At 38.0% G+C, this 13,752-nt stretch overlaps 1 protein-coding gene across 3 annotated transcripts in view; it reads left to right on the top strand.

Moving 5' to 3' along the window:
• polr3c (polymerase (RNA) III (DNA directed) polypeptide C) overlaps window positions 1-13,752 on the top strand; it is a 74,363-nt gene that overhangs the window by 36,862 nt on the left and 23,749 nt on the right. For all 3 annotated transcript variants that reach the window (XM_039763274.1, XM_039763284.1, XM_039763293.1), the window contains exons 8-11: window positions 7,979-8,059; window positions 8,752-8,803; window positions 8,954-9,014; window positions 9,498-9,648. In XM_039763274.1, the coding sequence (XP_039619208.1) occupies window positions 7,979-8,059; window positions 8,752-8,803; window positions 8,954-9,014; window positions 9,498-9,648 (345 nt within the window). The remainder of the gene's footprint in view (window positions 1-7,978; window positions 8,060-8,751; window positions 8,804-8,953; window positions 9,015-9,497; window positions 9,649-13,752) is intronic.

The following is a 13,752-nucleotide window of genomic DNA, read 5'->3' on the forward strand; positions in this document are numbered from 1 at the left end:
GTCCTGAAAATGACAGTTTTATGGATTCAAGTGTGTTCAGTTGATTACAGCATATTCTTTCAGGGCAAGGCATAAAAATTAGGAGGGTGTAAAGAAGCATTGCCCGAAAGACACTGGGATATGTTTAAATGTTTTTCTTGTGTAATATTGTTTAGTTTAATTTTATTACTGTTGTGTAAAATAGATCTGCTTCAGAACCATTCAAGTTCAACTGATCTGCTTTCATTGTCAAGGGCATGTGCTTTTTAGTTCACAATCCATGTTGTTATGAAGTGTGGCTTGAATTTGCTTAATCTATCAAGCTCACCCATGTGAATATAAGAGTAAAGCTGAACAAAACAGCTTAAATCCTTATTACCACATTTCCTCTTAAAGGAGTTTTTTCCATTAAACTCTAGCCTTCACCAATTCTTTACATTTGTAAACAGATCTGTTATTTGTCCGAATATACTGTACACCCCCAAAATTCACGGGGGTTACATTCTTAGACCACCCACAAATTCTGAAAAACGGCAAATTTTGGATGTGGTTAAAAATGCCTATTTTTATAGTTTAAACCCTAAATATGCCCCCAAAACACTTTAGTTTAATTTCAGACTCAGCTTAATACATTATCTAAAAATAAAGAATGTAAAGGTAAACCTGTATACTGTACTGCTATGTCTCCCGCAGTGCTAGAATGTAAAATGTTACCGCTATATGTACTGTAATTCATGCAAGCACGTTTTCATGCCAGAAACCTTAAAAGGTGTAAGGCATTTTGGCGGCATATTGGGGCTTTAACCCTTAAACTGCCACATACTTGGGTGTTAATGCATCCCTGGACACCATATACTTTTTTTCTGCACTTTAAGTAAACGTCACAATTCACAAAGAAAAAGTGAAAATTTAATGGAACACATTTTTTTTAATGCAAAGAGCATCACAATTACTGCAACACTGATCATTTTACACACTGCTAATGAACTGTAAAAACTATTTTAAAAACTACTGGAACAATATGCACAAAGTGCAACTGACGCTATGGATGAAATTCAGTAAATCACCGAGCCAACTGCGCTTGAACTGGCTTCACGCAAGCACACAGAGGTAAGTGCTGATACTTGCAGGCTAGTCTAGTGCAGCGGCTCAATTCCAGGCAGAGTGAGGCTGCAGGGTGTCACGCTTGGGTCACAGAATTGCACTGAAACACAGGAGATTGTTTAGAGACAGGAACTTTATCCAAACACTTCAAACAAACATGTCTCTTTCAGAAGTAAAACAAGCTCAGTATGCAGTTTGTTATCGATTAAAGAATAGACAAACATCATAGGGGAGCACAACGGGAGCTGGACCCCCAACAGGAGCAGAGGGTGTCTGGGGGAGGAGAGAGAAACAAATTAGCCAAAAAGGACAGGTGCTGTTCAGGCTTTTAAGTAAGTGTAGCACGAGAAGCATATCACGTGACAGAGCAGCTGTAAGTAAGGGAGCAATGCGAAGGTAGTTTATCAGCGTTTTTAAGAGGGGTCTTTTTAGGAGTGTCCGTGTCTTCCAGAGGTATGTTCAGCCCCCCCGATCACAAGGGGCTGGCAGTGGTCATGAGCTGGCTGCTCAATGAATGTACGGCACTGACTAATCAGCTCCTGCGTGATTGCAAATGATACTGGGAAACGACTGTAGCCGGTGTGGCAGTTTAAGGGTTAAGAGGAACAAAACGGAAAACTCAAGAACACTCAGCTAAAGATGCATCAAAGTCAATCAGCAGCAAGGAGAAATGAATAACGCTGTAGCGGTCCAGTGCCGCTAAGATTCACATCGTCAAGAAGACGGTGATTTGTTTATTTTTAAGGTGGAGATTCCAGGGACGTACCCAGCCTTGGGCCGACCCGCATGCACTCACAAACTGAGACAAAAACAAAGCAAACCAGTAATCAAACAGCAAATAAAGAATGTAATGAAAACAAATGAAAATGAAACCACCCCTGTTCCCCTTACGGTGTTTACACATTAAATACAGCAAAGCACAAACAAAACACACACAGTAAATCATGAAAAATGGCAATGGATGAAATGTACAATAATGATGAAAATAGTCCAGAGATCTGCATGTAATGTAAAGATAGTCCTACTGCTAGTTCCTGAAATGGTGAAGACGGGTGGATGGATTCAGGAGCGCTCCTTTGTTTGTAGGATGGCCATGATTCCACTAAAGGCGCTTTTCCACTGCATAGTACGGCACAGCACGGTTCAGTACAGCTCACCTTGGTTTGGCTCGGTTTGCGTTTCGACTGCAGTTTAGTACAGCTTTAGAGAGGGCGGGATTATTCACGTGTCGTTATAGTTGCCCGCCTCTACTGCCGTGACACTGTGGAACTTTTACAACAACACGCAGACAACGACAACACTTTAGCTCAACGACGCGCAAGGGTAAACATCTAAAAAAAAGCACATCACTAGCTAACCTTTATCACTGTTGCAAAGCATAAAATGAACTTAACTGCCAGTGTAACATTAAAATGCTGATTCTGTATATTACAGATCTTCCACATTTTGCAAAAAAGTCGCCGCAACAGACCATCTGTTTGGACATTTAACCGTGCTTCAGAGTGGAGGGATGTGTTCCCGGTTTTACAAGCACTCAGTGGCTGGAGAACTTTCGAATGTCTGAAGAAACATTCATCCACTTATGCAACAAACTGCGTCCAGCGATGGAGAGACGGGACACAAACTTCCGCGTGTGTGTACCTAAAAGAAAAGAATAACCAGTGACGCAGTAATGCCGATTTTCTCCGGACAATCAGTGACCAGCAGAGTTTACACGTCACTTTTTGGTAACGGTTCGGCGCGCTTGGAATCTCGGCTGAGGTGGTACTAAAAAAAGGACCAGGTACTGTTCCCAGTGGAAAACCCCCCCAAAAGTGAGCTGAACTGAACCGTGTCGTGCCGTACTATGCAGTGGAAAAGCGCCATTACAGTCCTCATGTACACAGGCAGACGGCAAATAATCCAGACACCAACCATGAAATGATCCAGGACAAAATGAGTAAGTACAGGTAACCCAACAGAAGGCAGACAGACAGGAACTTGAAACACAAATTACAAAAACTTTTTTTTTTTTGCTTTTGGTCACCGGCCCCCTTTTTATAAGCCGCGCTGCCATCCTTTGACCCCAACAGCCCCAGCACCCTCAGCAGAAGACCAATCAAAGCCACTGCAGGGACTGCTGGGAGTTGCAGTTTCAAATTCTATTGGCTACTTTTACCATCCCAAGCCGCATTTTCCTCTACAGTTGCTTCCTGTTCTCTCTACATTACAGTATTGCCAGGAAAAAAGCCATAAAAATTGCGGATTATATTTGCGGTTTCCGCTAACAATTATTAGATAGGTTCTAAGGAAAAATCTGCAAATGACTGAGGCCGTGAACTCTGAATGTATTGGCAAAAGATAAGCAAGCAACAGCAACCTTTTAAAATGTTCTGATGTATTTACCTGAAGGTGTGAGTGCTATATCAATAATGTGCACACTTCAGCTTGTAAGTCGGAAAGACATTAAGATATTCTTTCATTTACTACAAGTAGAAGTAATCAAGCAGTCTATGCTGTGACAGTAAGGGGCGCTGTCGTCTCCTTGAACCCTTGGCACTCGACTCCAGACACCAGGTAAAAGTTCAATAATTCTTTATTCGGACTATACAGTAGTGCACAAGCACCATCCTCTCCACAATTCTCATTAATAAATCACAATAACAGTAAACCAGTCCTCCACTCCAAGATGCGTTGCCACCCTTCCACCCAGCTCAGCTCACATTGTCTGGGAGTTCCCACAATCCTTTTATAGTCCATGACCTGGAAGTGCTTCTGAACCCCCAGTCCATGTGACTTCTTAGCACTTCCGGGTCAGATCAAAAATCTTCTTTTTCTTCACTCCGGAAGCACATCATTCCCCTTGTCCATGTGACTCGGACATACTTCCGGGACGTAGGGAAAATAATATTCTTTGTTCCTCCCTGCAGCTCCATCTAGCGGCCCCTGTGGTATCCAGCAGGGTTGTGGATGAAAACTCCATTGTCCAGGATTCCCTGCTGGTCTTAAGGGCACCTCCAGGCTGCAGGGAGGGCTCCATCTGGCGGCCTGGGAGTATTGGCCGGGATGCCAAGCCAGCCATAGACCACAATGCAAATAAACAGATGCCTTTGCTTAGACTCTGCATTTGTGCATGGTATCTAAACATTTGAAGCATTGGAAGCTTAGACTAGATAATACTGATGGATATTAATAGTGATTAAAAAAACAGTTCCACTCTATACTTTGAACAATCACAAAAGTCTACAAATAGAACAACTTGAGTAGCCTATGAATAATTCATTGCAGCAGTCAGTTTTACCGGAGTAAAGTGTATGAATTAACTGCTTTAATTTCATACTATGAAAACATAATTTTGCTGAATTTTTAGACAGGAAAAATCAGGCTTTAGAAAGTGTGGTAAAAAACATGATTAAAGTATAGTGCTGTTGAAGAGAAATGCTTCAGTTGTGTGCTGATTCATTAAAACTTGTGTTTTAAACTATTGATTTAAGAAGTGACTATACCTTGTTTGCTATCTGTATCATTACCCAATTAATAACATTTCTGCTTTTGTTTATTTAAAGACTAGTAGTTGCAATTCATGCATTGTAACGCATCATATTTAATGAATAATGCTGTAGAAGTGCAGCATGGAGAGTGGTACTTGTCTTAGGGAAAACATCTGAGTGTAAAGTGCAATTGGAAGCGAATATTGAGTTTTATAAATATATCTCCCAGTTGTAGCATATACAGAGAAATCAGTTATTATCTCAGTATTATGTGACATAGTAATTTCAGAACTTACAGTGCCATTCTGTCTTTACATTTCTAAACATACTGGAATTACCTTTATAATTAAGAACTATATTAATACAAGAACAGATATTCCAGCATAATTTAAAAGCAGTGTAATAGATATGTATGGTCAATAGCTGTCCTTCAATCTAACAAAATAGCAATTACAACACTTCCTCAAACTTGTGCTATTGACTGCACAAGTTAATGCCATTTTTGTACTATTACCATTGTAAAAACTAGACTAAAACATTTGAAGGAAATTATTCAAACATTAGAACATTTCAACAGTTGTGTCAAGGTCATGTCATTCAGCTCAACAAGCTATTTCATCCTATTTACCTATACTGTGTAAAATAAAGTTAAGTCAAGATTTGAAGGTCCCAGTAGTCCTACTCTTCACCACACCACTTTGTAATTTATTCCATGTGTCTGAATAAAAGCACTCTAACATTTATGCAAAATCTACTTTTGATAAGTTTCCGACCATGTCCATCTGTCCTTGTTGAAGAATTTACACCCTTAACATTTGCAAAGGTTAGGGATAGAAGACTACTGCAAATGTCAAATATTGCAAAATTCGACATGATTAGGTTAGTACGCCAGTTTAAATCAAGTCAAGCTTTAACATTGTTTGAATTTATTGCACTAAAAAAAAAAACCTTTTCAATTCTAAATATGTGCTGACAAGCTGCAACAGTGGGTATGAGTCACCAGTGGTATGAGCTGTTGTTCACCAGAGCCAGGTGCGCCTATAAAAACGGCAAGCCTGCAGCAGTGAGCGATCATTTTAATGGTAGTGAGCCACCTAAAAGAGCCATTTAAAGAGAGAGAGAATCTATTCTGGCACTCAGCACCAGCATTACATTGGATTCAGGAGAGGGACAAAAAGAAAACTTACCGTTCTTTCTTAACAAAGTGCCAATGTCACAAAGCCCTATAATGGACTTACTTGCCTCTTCAGAGGAGTTGCTAAAGAGTGTGACGGTGGAGATCTGGGATTTTTAGCGCTGTTTGGCTGTATTGTGGAGCTTTTGAGAGACTGCTCCACCACCGCTTCTCCATCTATAAAGATCCACTGTCCCAGGTTGCATAGATGCAGGTGGAGCTTTAGGTTCATGGAGCTGGAAATAGTGTGGCAGATCGAGTTGCCACTGTCCCTGGTGAGCATTGTGAGGCAAGGTTGTTGATGAAACTGAATAACAAAGAATTAGGGAGATCGCAAGTGTTATGGAGCTGTTGTGAAGGGAGAGTCTCAAAGTGAAGCAAAACTATCAAGATACAAGTATATTTGCAGCTCCAAACAAGGAGGTTTGCCTTGCAGTGTTTAACACCTGCACTGCAGCGCCTTTTTTTATATAACCAAAAATAACTTCATATTAAAGATATAAAGTGCACATACACCAAAAAAATTAAATAACAGTAATATTTGTATATTATACGATTGTATGTGTAAAATTAGCAGCCTGGATCCATTGTTCCTTTCGGAATTTTTGACACTTCAATCATGTCACCTATAATATTCATTTGCTTAGACTGATTACAATTAGTGTGGACCACCCGGGGGCATACAGCTTCCCAAACCCCAGACACAGAGGCCAAGTTCAGCACACAAGACACTTTTATTCCCGTGAGGGATGCTTTTGTCTCATTCCCCACAGTGTCACAGTTCCCAAGTACAATACAAGATATTATCCTTTCCTTTCTTCGTTCTCTTTTCCTTGTTCAGCCTCCACTCTTCTTCTGGTAAGCTCCGTCCACTTCCTCCGAACTCTGGCTCTTTGAATGGAGTGAGGCACCTATTTTGATTCCAGTTCCTGGGAGTGCTCCGGGTGGTTTATCAGTGTTACTTGGAATCAATCCCAGGTGTGGTAGAAGTCCAGTATAGAGTTCTGCAGCTCCCCCAGGTTTCCTCCATGGAACCCAACAGGGCTGTACCAAACTTCGAGTCACCGCGTGCCCTGCGTGAATTTATGGTGCCACAGCTGCCCAGGAGGGCTGCCCTCTAGTGTTTCAGGGGAGGTACTGCTTCATCGATCCTTTCTCCTCTGATCCTTCCATTCCATTGGCATCCCAGCCGTGTAATGTCCATGGCCGCCTGTCACATTTGATTATAATAAATGAGGTGAGATCGAAGCTGCAAGGCCACTACCTTTTCTTTTATGTTATGAATAAAGCATAAATTTGAAATTAATCTGTCATTAGGCATATTTGGTTTTAGATCAGATTTTTTTTTATTAAGTGGCAAATAATATTTTTTGTGCATAAAATTTATATGAATCAATAGAGATGGATAGATAATGTTAATAATGCCTGATGCAGGAACAGTAATTAGTAGGTCTGAGGCACAGATAGTTGGTTTTATTTTAAAAATAATAGTTATGATTTCCTGTTTTTGTTCTTAAGTTAAAACTGCATTTTTCTACACAAGGAACGGTAATTTAACACCCAATACTAAGTTTAAAAGAAAGTTATCTTCAGATAAGTTAATAAAGTATGTGCTCCTGATATTTGTTAGAAATTTTGCATGGCACGTCAAACTTTTGATTTGTCAGATTAGCAACTCTTCTAAACAGTGATCATTATTGTTTTCTTCTGTTAATAGTGTTTTGAAATGGGCATGAAACATACTTTTATTATGTATTGTAACAGTTAGTTCATGCTGTTTGTAAGAACTGTAATTTTGTTCTGAGTGAACAAGAATAGTGAACAAATACATGAGTACTTAAGAAAACTGAACAGTTTCTAAAAAAGAATGAACAGGTGATGTCCAAAGTAGTTGGAGAAAATTTTATTAACAGTATATAATCCTTGTGGAACATTTCAGAAAACTGGGCATCAAATGATTGAGTACCATGCAAGTTTCCGTGCAAAACATAAAATGTTAGATTTGCATGTCTAATAATTTAACTTTAATGATTATATTATATTATATTTTTTATAACACATTCACCTGAAATAGGGTGTAGCTTGTTAATTAGATGAATGGTTAACATTAAATGTAATCTTTAAGACCACATTATTGATTTTGTTATTTTAAATGTGCTTATTTGCTTATCAGGTGCAGTTATATGAATATAGATTTTTTTTGTCTTTCTTATTGCAACTGAAAGCATTCATGACCATTTATGTTTTTCAGATTTTTAGAGCACTGCCTTCAGGATACAATATTTCAAAGCAAGTTTTGGACCAGTACCTTACACTACTTGTTGATGATCCAGTAAGTGTATCATATATCATAATTTGTAATTTTTTTTTATTTTCTGTTGAACCTTCAATAAAAAATTATTTTGGAATCCATATTGAATTAGTCATTATATCAGAAATTTATCCCTGGATATGCTTTTGTTTTTTACCCATTTTTCATGTGCTCGTGCATAGTCGTGTTTATGCACTAGATGAACTGAAACAAATAATATTAGTGATAAAAATTTATTTTTTTTAGTAACTTGAAACATCACAAGATGTTTCACATAATGTTTGCACTACTCTGTAATGTTATGTTTTTAACTTAAAACTCGCTAGCATACTCCCCAATCACTCATTAATGTATGCTCAAGTTTCTGTGGCCATGTGCCAAACATTGGAATGTGGGAGGAATACCATGCTACAAAGCATTTGAAAAAGTGTTGTTGTTAATAATATTTGTTCAACGCTTATGCCAAGAAGCAAAAGCAAAATCCACAAATGCTGTGTTGTCTAAAATATAGCCTGTTGTTAAATTTTCAAATCAAGTAGTTAATCCAAGTCACTTAAAAATTAATGGAAAGACCACTTATCTCTCAGATTAATTTTGAAGAGCAACTACTAATTATACCCTTTTTTGATTCTGAAACATATTATTAAGTAAATTGAAGCTCAAATTAAAGGAGAAAAGGAATATACAGATTGAAGATCATGGTTTTGTTTTAGATGGAGTTTGTTGGAAAGTCTGGAGAAAGTGGTGGTGGTATGTATGTTATCAGTATCCTTTTATTGTTAAATTCTGAGATTGGTAAATAGCATGGCTATGCAGAAAATATACTCCATGTTTGTGATTCTGTTTGCCCCTTTATTTTAAATATACTTTGTATGTGTGACACATCAGAAGCTGTACCTTAACTCCTACTTTCAGACTTGCAAAAGGCCCTTGCTTGTCTTTCTAGAGCTACATTGGAGACTATAGTTCAAGAAAGGTAAGTAAGCACTGGTCAAAATAATTTAAATTATGGTTTAATCAAGTTCTGTTTTCCGTAAGAAATAATCTTAGTCAAAAAAGGAGACATAACCTGCATGAAGTGCTTAGGAGGTATCTTGAAGATAAAAGTTAGATATTCTGATAGGTATACACACTAAAAGTGTGTGGAAATTTGTGTTGCTTTATTGTAAAGCCTAATGCACAAGGCATGTGTTAAGAAATAATGGTCAAAGTAGAATTAATACACAGCAAACCTTAAAACCTGCAGTATTTTCAGTAGTTACAATGCCTATCCCAGTATTCAGTTAACTGTTAAATATTGTTAGTATTGGAGGTAATGCATGCAAAAAATGTAAGATACAGCATTTACTACTTATATAAGAATTACATTAGCCAGCAAAGTACAAACTTTGATATAAGCTATAAGTTTAATTGTGCTGCTGTTTTATGGCTCTTCTTTTACACAGTGTTTTTGTTGTAGATTTGGATCTCGTTCTGCACGGATTTTTCGTCTGCTCTTGCGGAAGCGACACCTTGAACAGAAACAAGTAGAAGATTTTGCAATGATCCCTGCAAAAGAGGCCAAAGACATGTTGTATACTATGCTATCTGAGAACCTGGTTTCTCTGCAGGTATGTTCATTTTCTGATTTACTTTTTACCATTCATCTTTTCATATGTTTTTTTTCATGTAGATCCTTTGGTTGCTTCTTTAACATTTCACTCAAAAACCTCTGTCTCTTATGTTAATTGTATTCTCACACTATTTTTCTGTTACTACTATATTAAGGTTAATAATACCATACTGTTTTCTTTGGCTGTTAATCTGCTCACGTGGAATGAAAAGAGATTCTACCTATTAAAGGATGTGACAATACCAAAAAGTTGGATATTCAATTCCAATACCACTGAAATTGTATGATACTCAATACCTGTTCAATGCCAAAGCAAAAATAGAAAACCCATTCAATGGCTTTTTATTACAGTTTCTTTTCAATTGCTAAGACAGATTCTGCAATACTGAAGTCGCTTTCTGAAAACTCTTTATACAGTCTGCAGTACCAACACACAGTCTGACCAAACAGTTAAGCCCTCTGCCAAGATGCACTATAGCCACCAAAACAGTTAAGGTTTCCTCCAAAATGCACTACAGCAACAAAACAGTAGCACTTTATGCCTTTATGGAAGAACACTACATCATACACAAAACAAAAGAACTACAAAACACTAACAACAGACAGCATTATGTAAAATGTAATATGGATCTTCATGAAAGTATTGTCTGTAAAGTAACTGACATTATTTGTTGCAAACATTGTATTACACAACAGAACAATTTTGTTCACTATAAAATGTTCAGGAATGAACAAACCACGCAGCAGTATATGTCAGTGGACTTTATTCCCATCTGTGGTCTAATATAAATAAAGAATATTCATTCATAATCATACACTAAAAAAATATATACCCAACACAAAATACACTTGTAGTTGATCTGTAATGCTAATCCATTTTCTCCTCTGGATTGGGCCACAAGTTCTCATCAACATCACATCTGATATTCTCTCTGGAAATACATCTAGGGTTGTATCTCTTCACATGCCTGATCCATCCTTGGCATTGCTATGAAGAAATATCTTGGCATTCATTGCATCCAGTAATGACACGTGATCATGTGGCCAGTGGTCATAAACTTTCCACCTCCATGCAGAAAAAAATTCTTCAGTGGTGTTCAGAAAGGGGGAGTGTGGTGGCAGAAACAATGAGGACATCCTTGGGTGTGTAGCAAACCATTCTGTGACTGCAGTGGAGTGATGGAATGCCAAGTTATCCCATTTCACTACAAATACCTGTAATAACACCTTTTTGCTTGCCCACACTCTCTCATCCTCTGGTACCAGTGTCCTGTAGAGGTCATTGAGAAACGAAATTAGGTGATCTGAGTTGTATGGGCCAATGACTGGTTTGTGTGGCAATGCAACATCATTGCATATTGCTGCACACATTGTAATGTTGGCTCCTCCCTGTCCTGGGACTTGCACAGTTGCTCTTTGACCTATAATAGTCCATTCTCGCTGCTGTTGTTTTGCCAGGTTAAACTCCGCTTCATCCACTAAGATGAACACATGGCCTGTTTGCATAGCCTCCAACTCCATGACCCTCTAACAGGAAAAAATACCATATTGTAAAGAATAAATTACATTACAATAGCATACAATACTGCATACATAGCTCTATATACCTTTGTGGTATGTTGTACTTCAGAAGTTTTTGTGGAACTTGTAAGGAAGACAGCCTTATTCAGAGCTGCGGTCAGTTGATCAATTAGAGGCACAACCCTGTTGGAGCAACTCTGGCTTACAAGGGCCTTGCTCAGTAGCAAGGTAGTTGGGCTTGGACTGGGTTTATGCCCTAGACTCCTATGTTCATAATGTTTCACCTTCAAAGCCACAACCACTAAAGAATGAGTCACAACAGTTTTGAATAGACCTGTTACCTGGAAATATTAGTATCAGAGTTCCTTCACATATGTACACTGTTCCTCTCAAATGCGACAGTGTATAAGTGACTCATGGTTAGTTTATGCATTTGTAGGACTCTGACAATTGTTGCTGTGCTGACACTTATCACGTTGTCAAACACTGTGTTGTCTGCCAGAACTCTGCCCTGGATTTCATGGAGTCGTATGGCATTGTCAGTAGTGACCATGTCATCAATGGCAGTTTCTTGCTCATCATTAAAAATTCTGCCTCTGCCCCCTGTGCAAGGTAATCTTTGTATCCTACTGTGAAGACAAAAATCAATAGTCTGTGCATGTCAGCCAACTGTATATAGCATATACTGTAATGAGCAGTTCTGACATTTAGACGACTGTCAGACAACTGTCTGCTGGTTTGGTGGGATATTATTAGGATTGATGCGGCTGTGGTTTGCTGCATGTTTGGCTGCACTCGTAACCCTGCTTCTCTGTATAAGAGTCCATGATTGATAACATGGTCAATGACTGTAGTCCTTATTTCATCTGCGACCACTGCCCTTGCTCTTCCTTGCCTTTGTTAGCCATTCCCTCTTCCTGCAACAATTCCTCATCATTGGTGACCTGCTTGGTCCATGTGTACAACAGCAGACATTTCAAAGATGACCAGTTATATTTGGATGACAATGAGATCAGTTTACTGCAAAACGTCTGGTTGGGTAATCAACTAACACAAACCAGCTGTGTTTGACTTTGTATGTCAATTGACATATTTTATTTTTTTATGTGGTTTTTACAATCTGCTTTAGAAAGAGTCTTGATAGTAATTTAGCAAATTTTTGTATTTCAGTTTTGAATGTCTTGTTAGCAGTTTTGGTGACAGTATGTAGGCATGTGCAAAATGGCCTCTGAAAATGTAATGTGATGTTGATGGATTTTGAGTGAGACAGGAATCCATGAATTTTGAAGTGTTTAGTCATTAAATTGCATTTTGTATGAAAGCAAAGAGAAATGCTTAACAGCTTGGCCCACATAAGCTGATGTTGTGTTGACTACATGAAGAGTTTTGAGAAAGCAACTTCAGTATTACAGAATCTGTCATAGCAATTGGAAAAAAAAAACTGTAAAAGTACATCCATTATTCAAGTGAAGAATACTGCTTTGTTCAATCAAAAAGCAGGCATGTCCTGTTGGGTTTGCTGTTTGGCAGTTGGTGAAAGATTATTGCCGATGAAGAGAAACACTGAGATGTTGTGTACACAGGTCTTATTTTAAAATGTCTAAAATTCATAATATTGTTGTGTGTTTGTTTAAAAATGACATGTATAAAAACTATTTTACAATTTGTGTATAATCTTAAGATTCAGCTCAATACTTGTCAATTGTCTTGGACATATTTGGTAAGTTTTATTTTTGCAGTGATGCCCCCTTAGCCTCCATTGTAAAGCGCTAGTGAGGGCGATATTTTTTAAAATCTGTAAGAAATGTTAAACTTTAGAACACAATTTTTCATTGCAACTGCATACTGTGCATTCCATGTTTATGAAGAAATAATTTTAACTTGTAAAATACTGAACTTATCCTTTACTCCTGTGAAGTCACACCCAGCCATGCCTTGTGGTAAAACCCTCTGTATTTACGTTTATAGTCTTCTCTTGATTGTAGACTTTGACAGTGTTATACCTATATCCTGGAGTGTGTTCTTGACTTGGACAGATGTTGCTAAGGGATGTTTCTTCACCAAATAAAGAATTCTGCAATCTGTAAGACTTTTTGGTGCTTCTGAGTTCACTAGTGCATTAATTTTTTAAGAATGTACCAAATTGTTGATTTGGTCACTCTTAAGGTTTTTGCTACCTCACTAATGGGTTTGCTTTATTTTGCGAGCTTAGTGATGGTTTGCTTAACTTGCATTGACCACTGTTTTGAACTCGTAATGAAAGTTCAGAGGCACAGCTTTCAGATGCAAATTACTCACTTTGAATAAGCTCCAGAGCTTTTACCTGCTTAATTGTTAATGATATAATAAGGGAACTGCCCTCTCCTGGCCATGGGTCAGCTTGTCCATCAATTGTCCAATTTCTTTTTTTTTTTTTTTATACCTGGTAAGGAGGGTATAACATATAAAAGTGCTATAATTCATAAGCTATTTAACCAATTTGGATTTAAATACACTTAAGTTAAAACTGGCAGTCTGCAGTTTCAGCCTTCATTCATGATATATAGTCCCCTCCATAATGTCTGGAACAATGACACATTTC

This window comes from Polypterus senegalus, chromosome 1 (assembly GCF_016835505.1).
Source record: "Polypterus senegalus isolate Bchr_013 chromosome 1, ASM1683550v1, whole genome shotgun sequence".
Taxonomy (NCBI): domain Eukaryota; kingdom Metazoa; phylum Chordata; class Cladistia; order Polypteriformes; family Polypteridae; genus Polypterus; species Polypterus senegalus.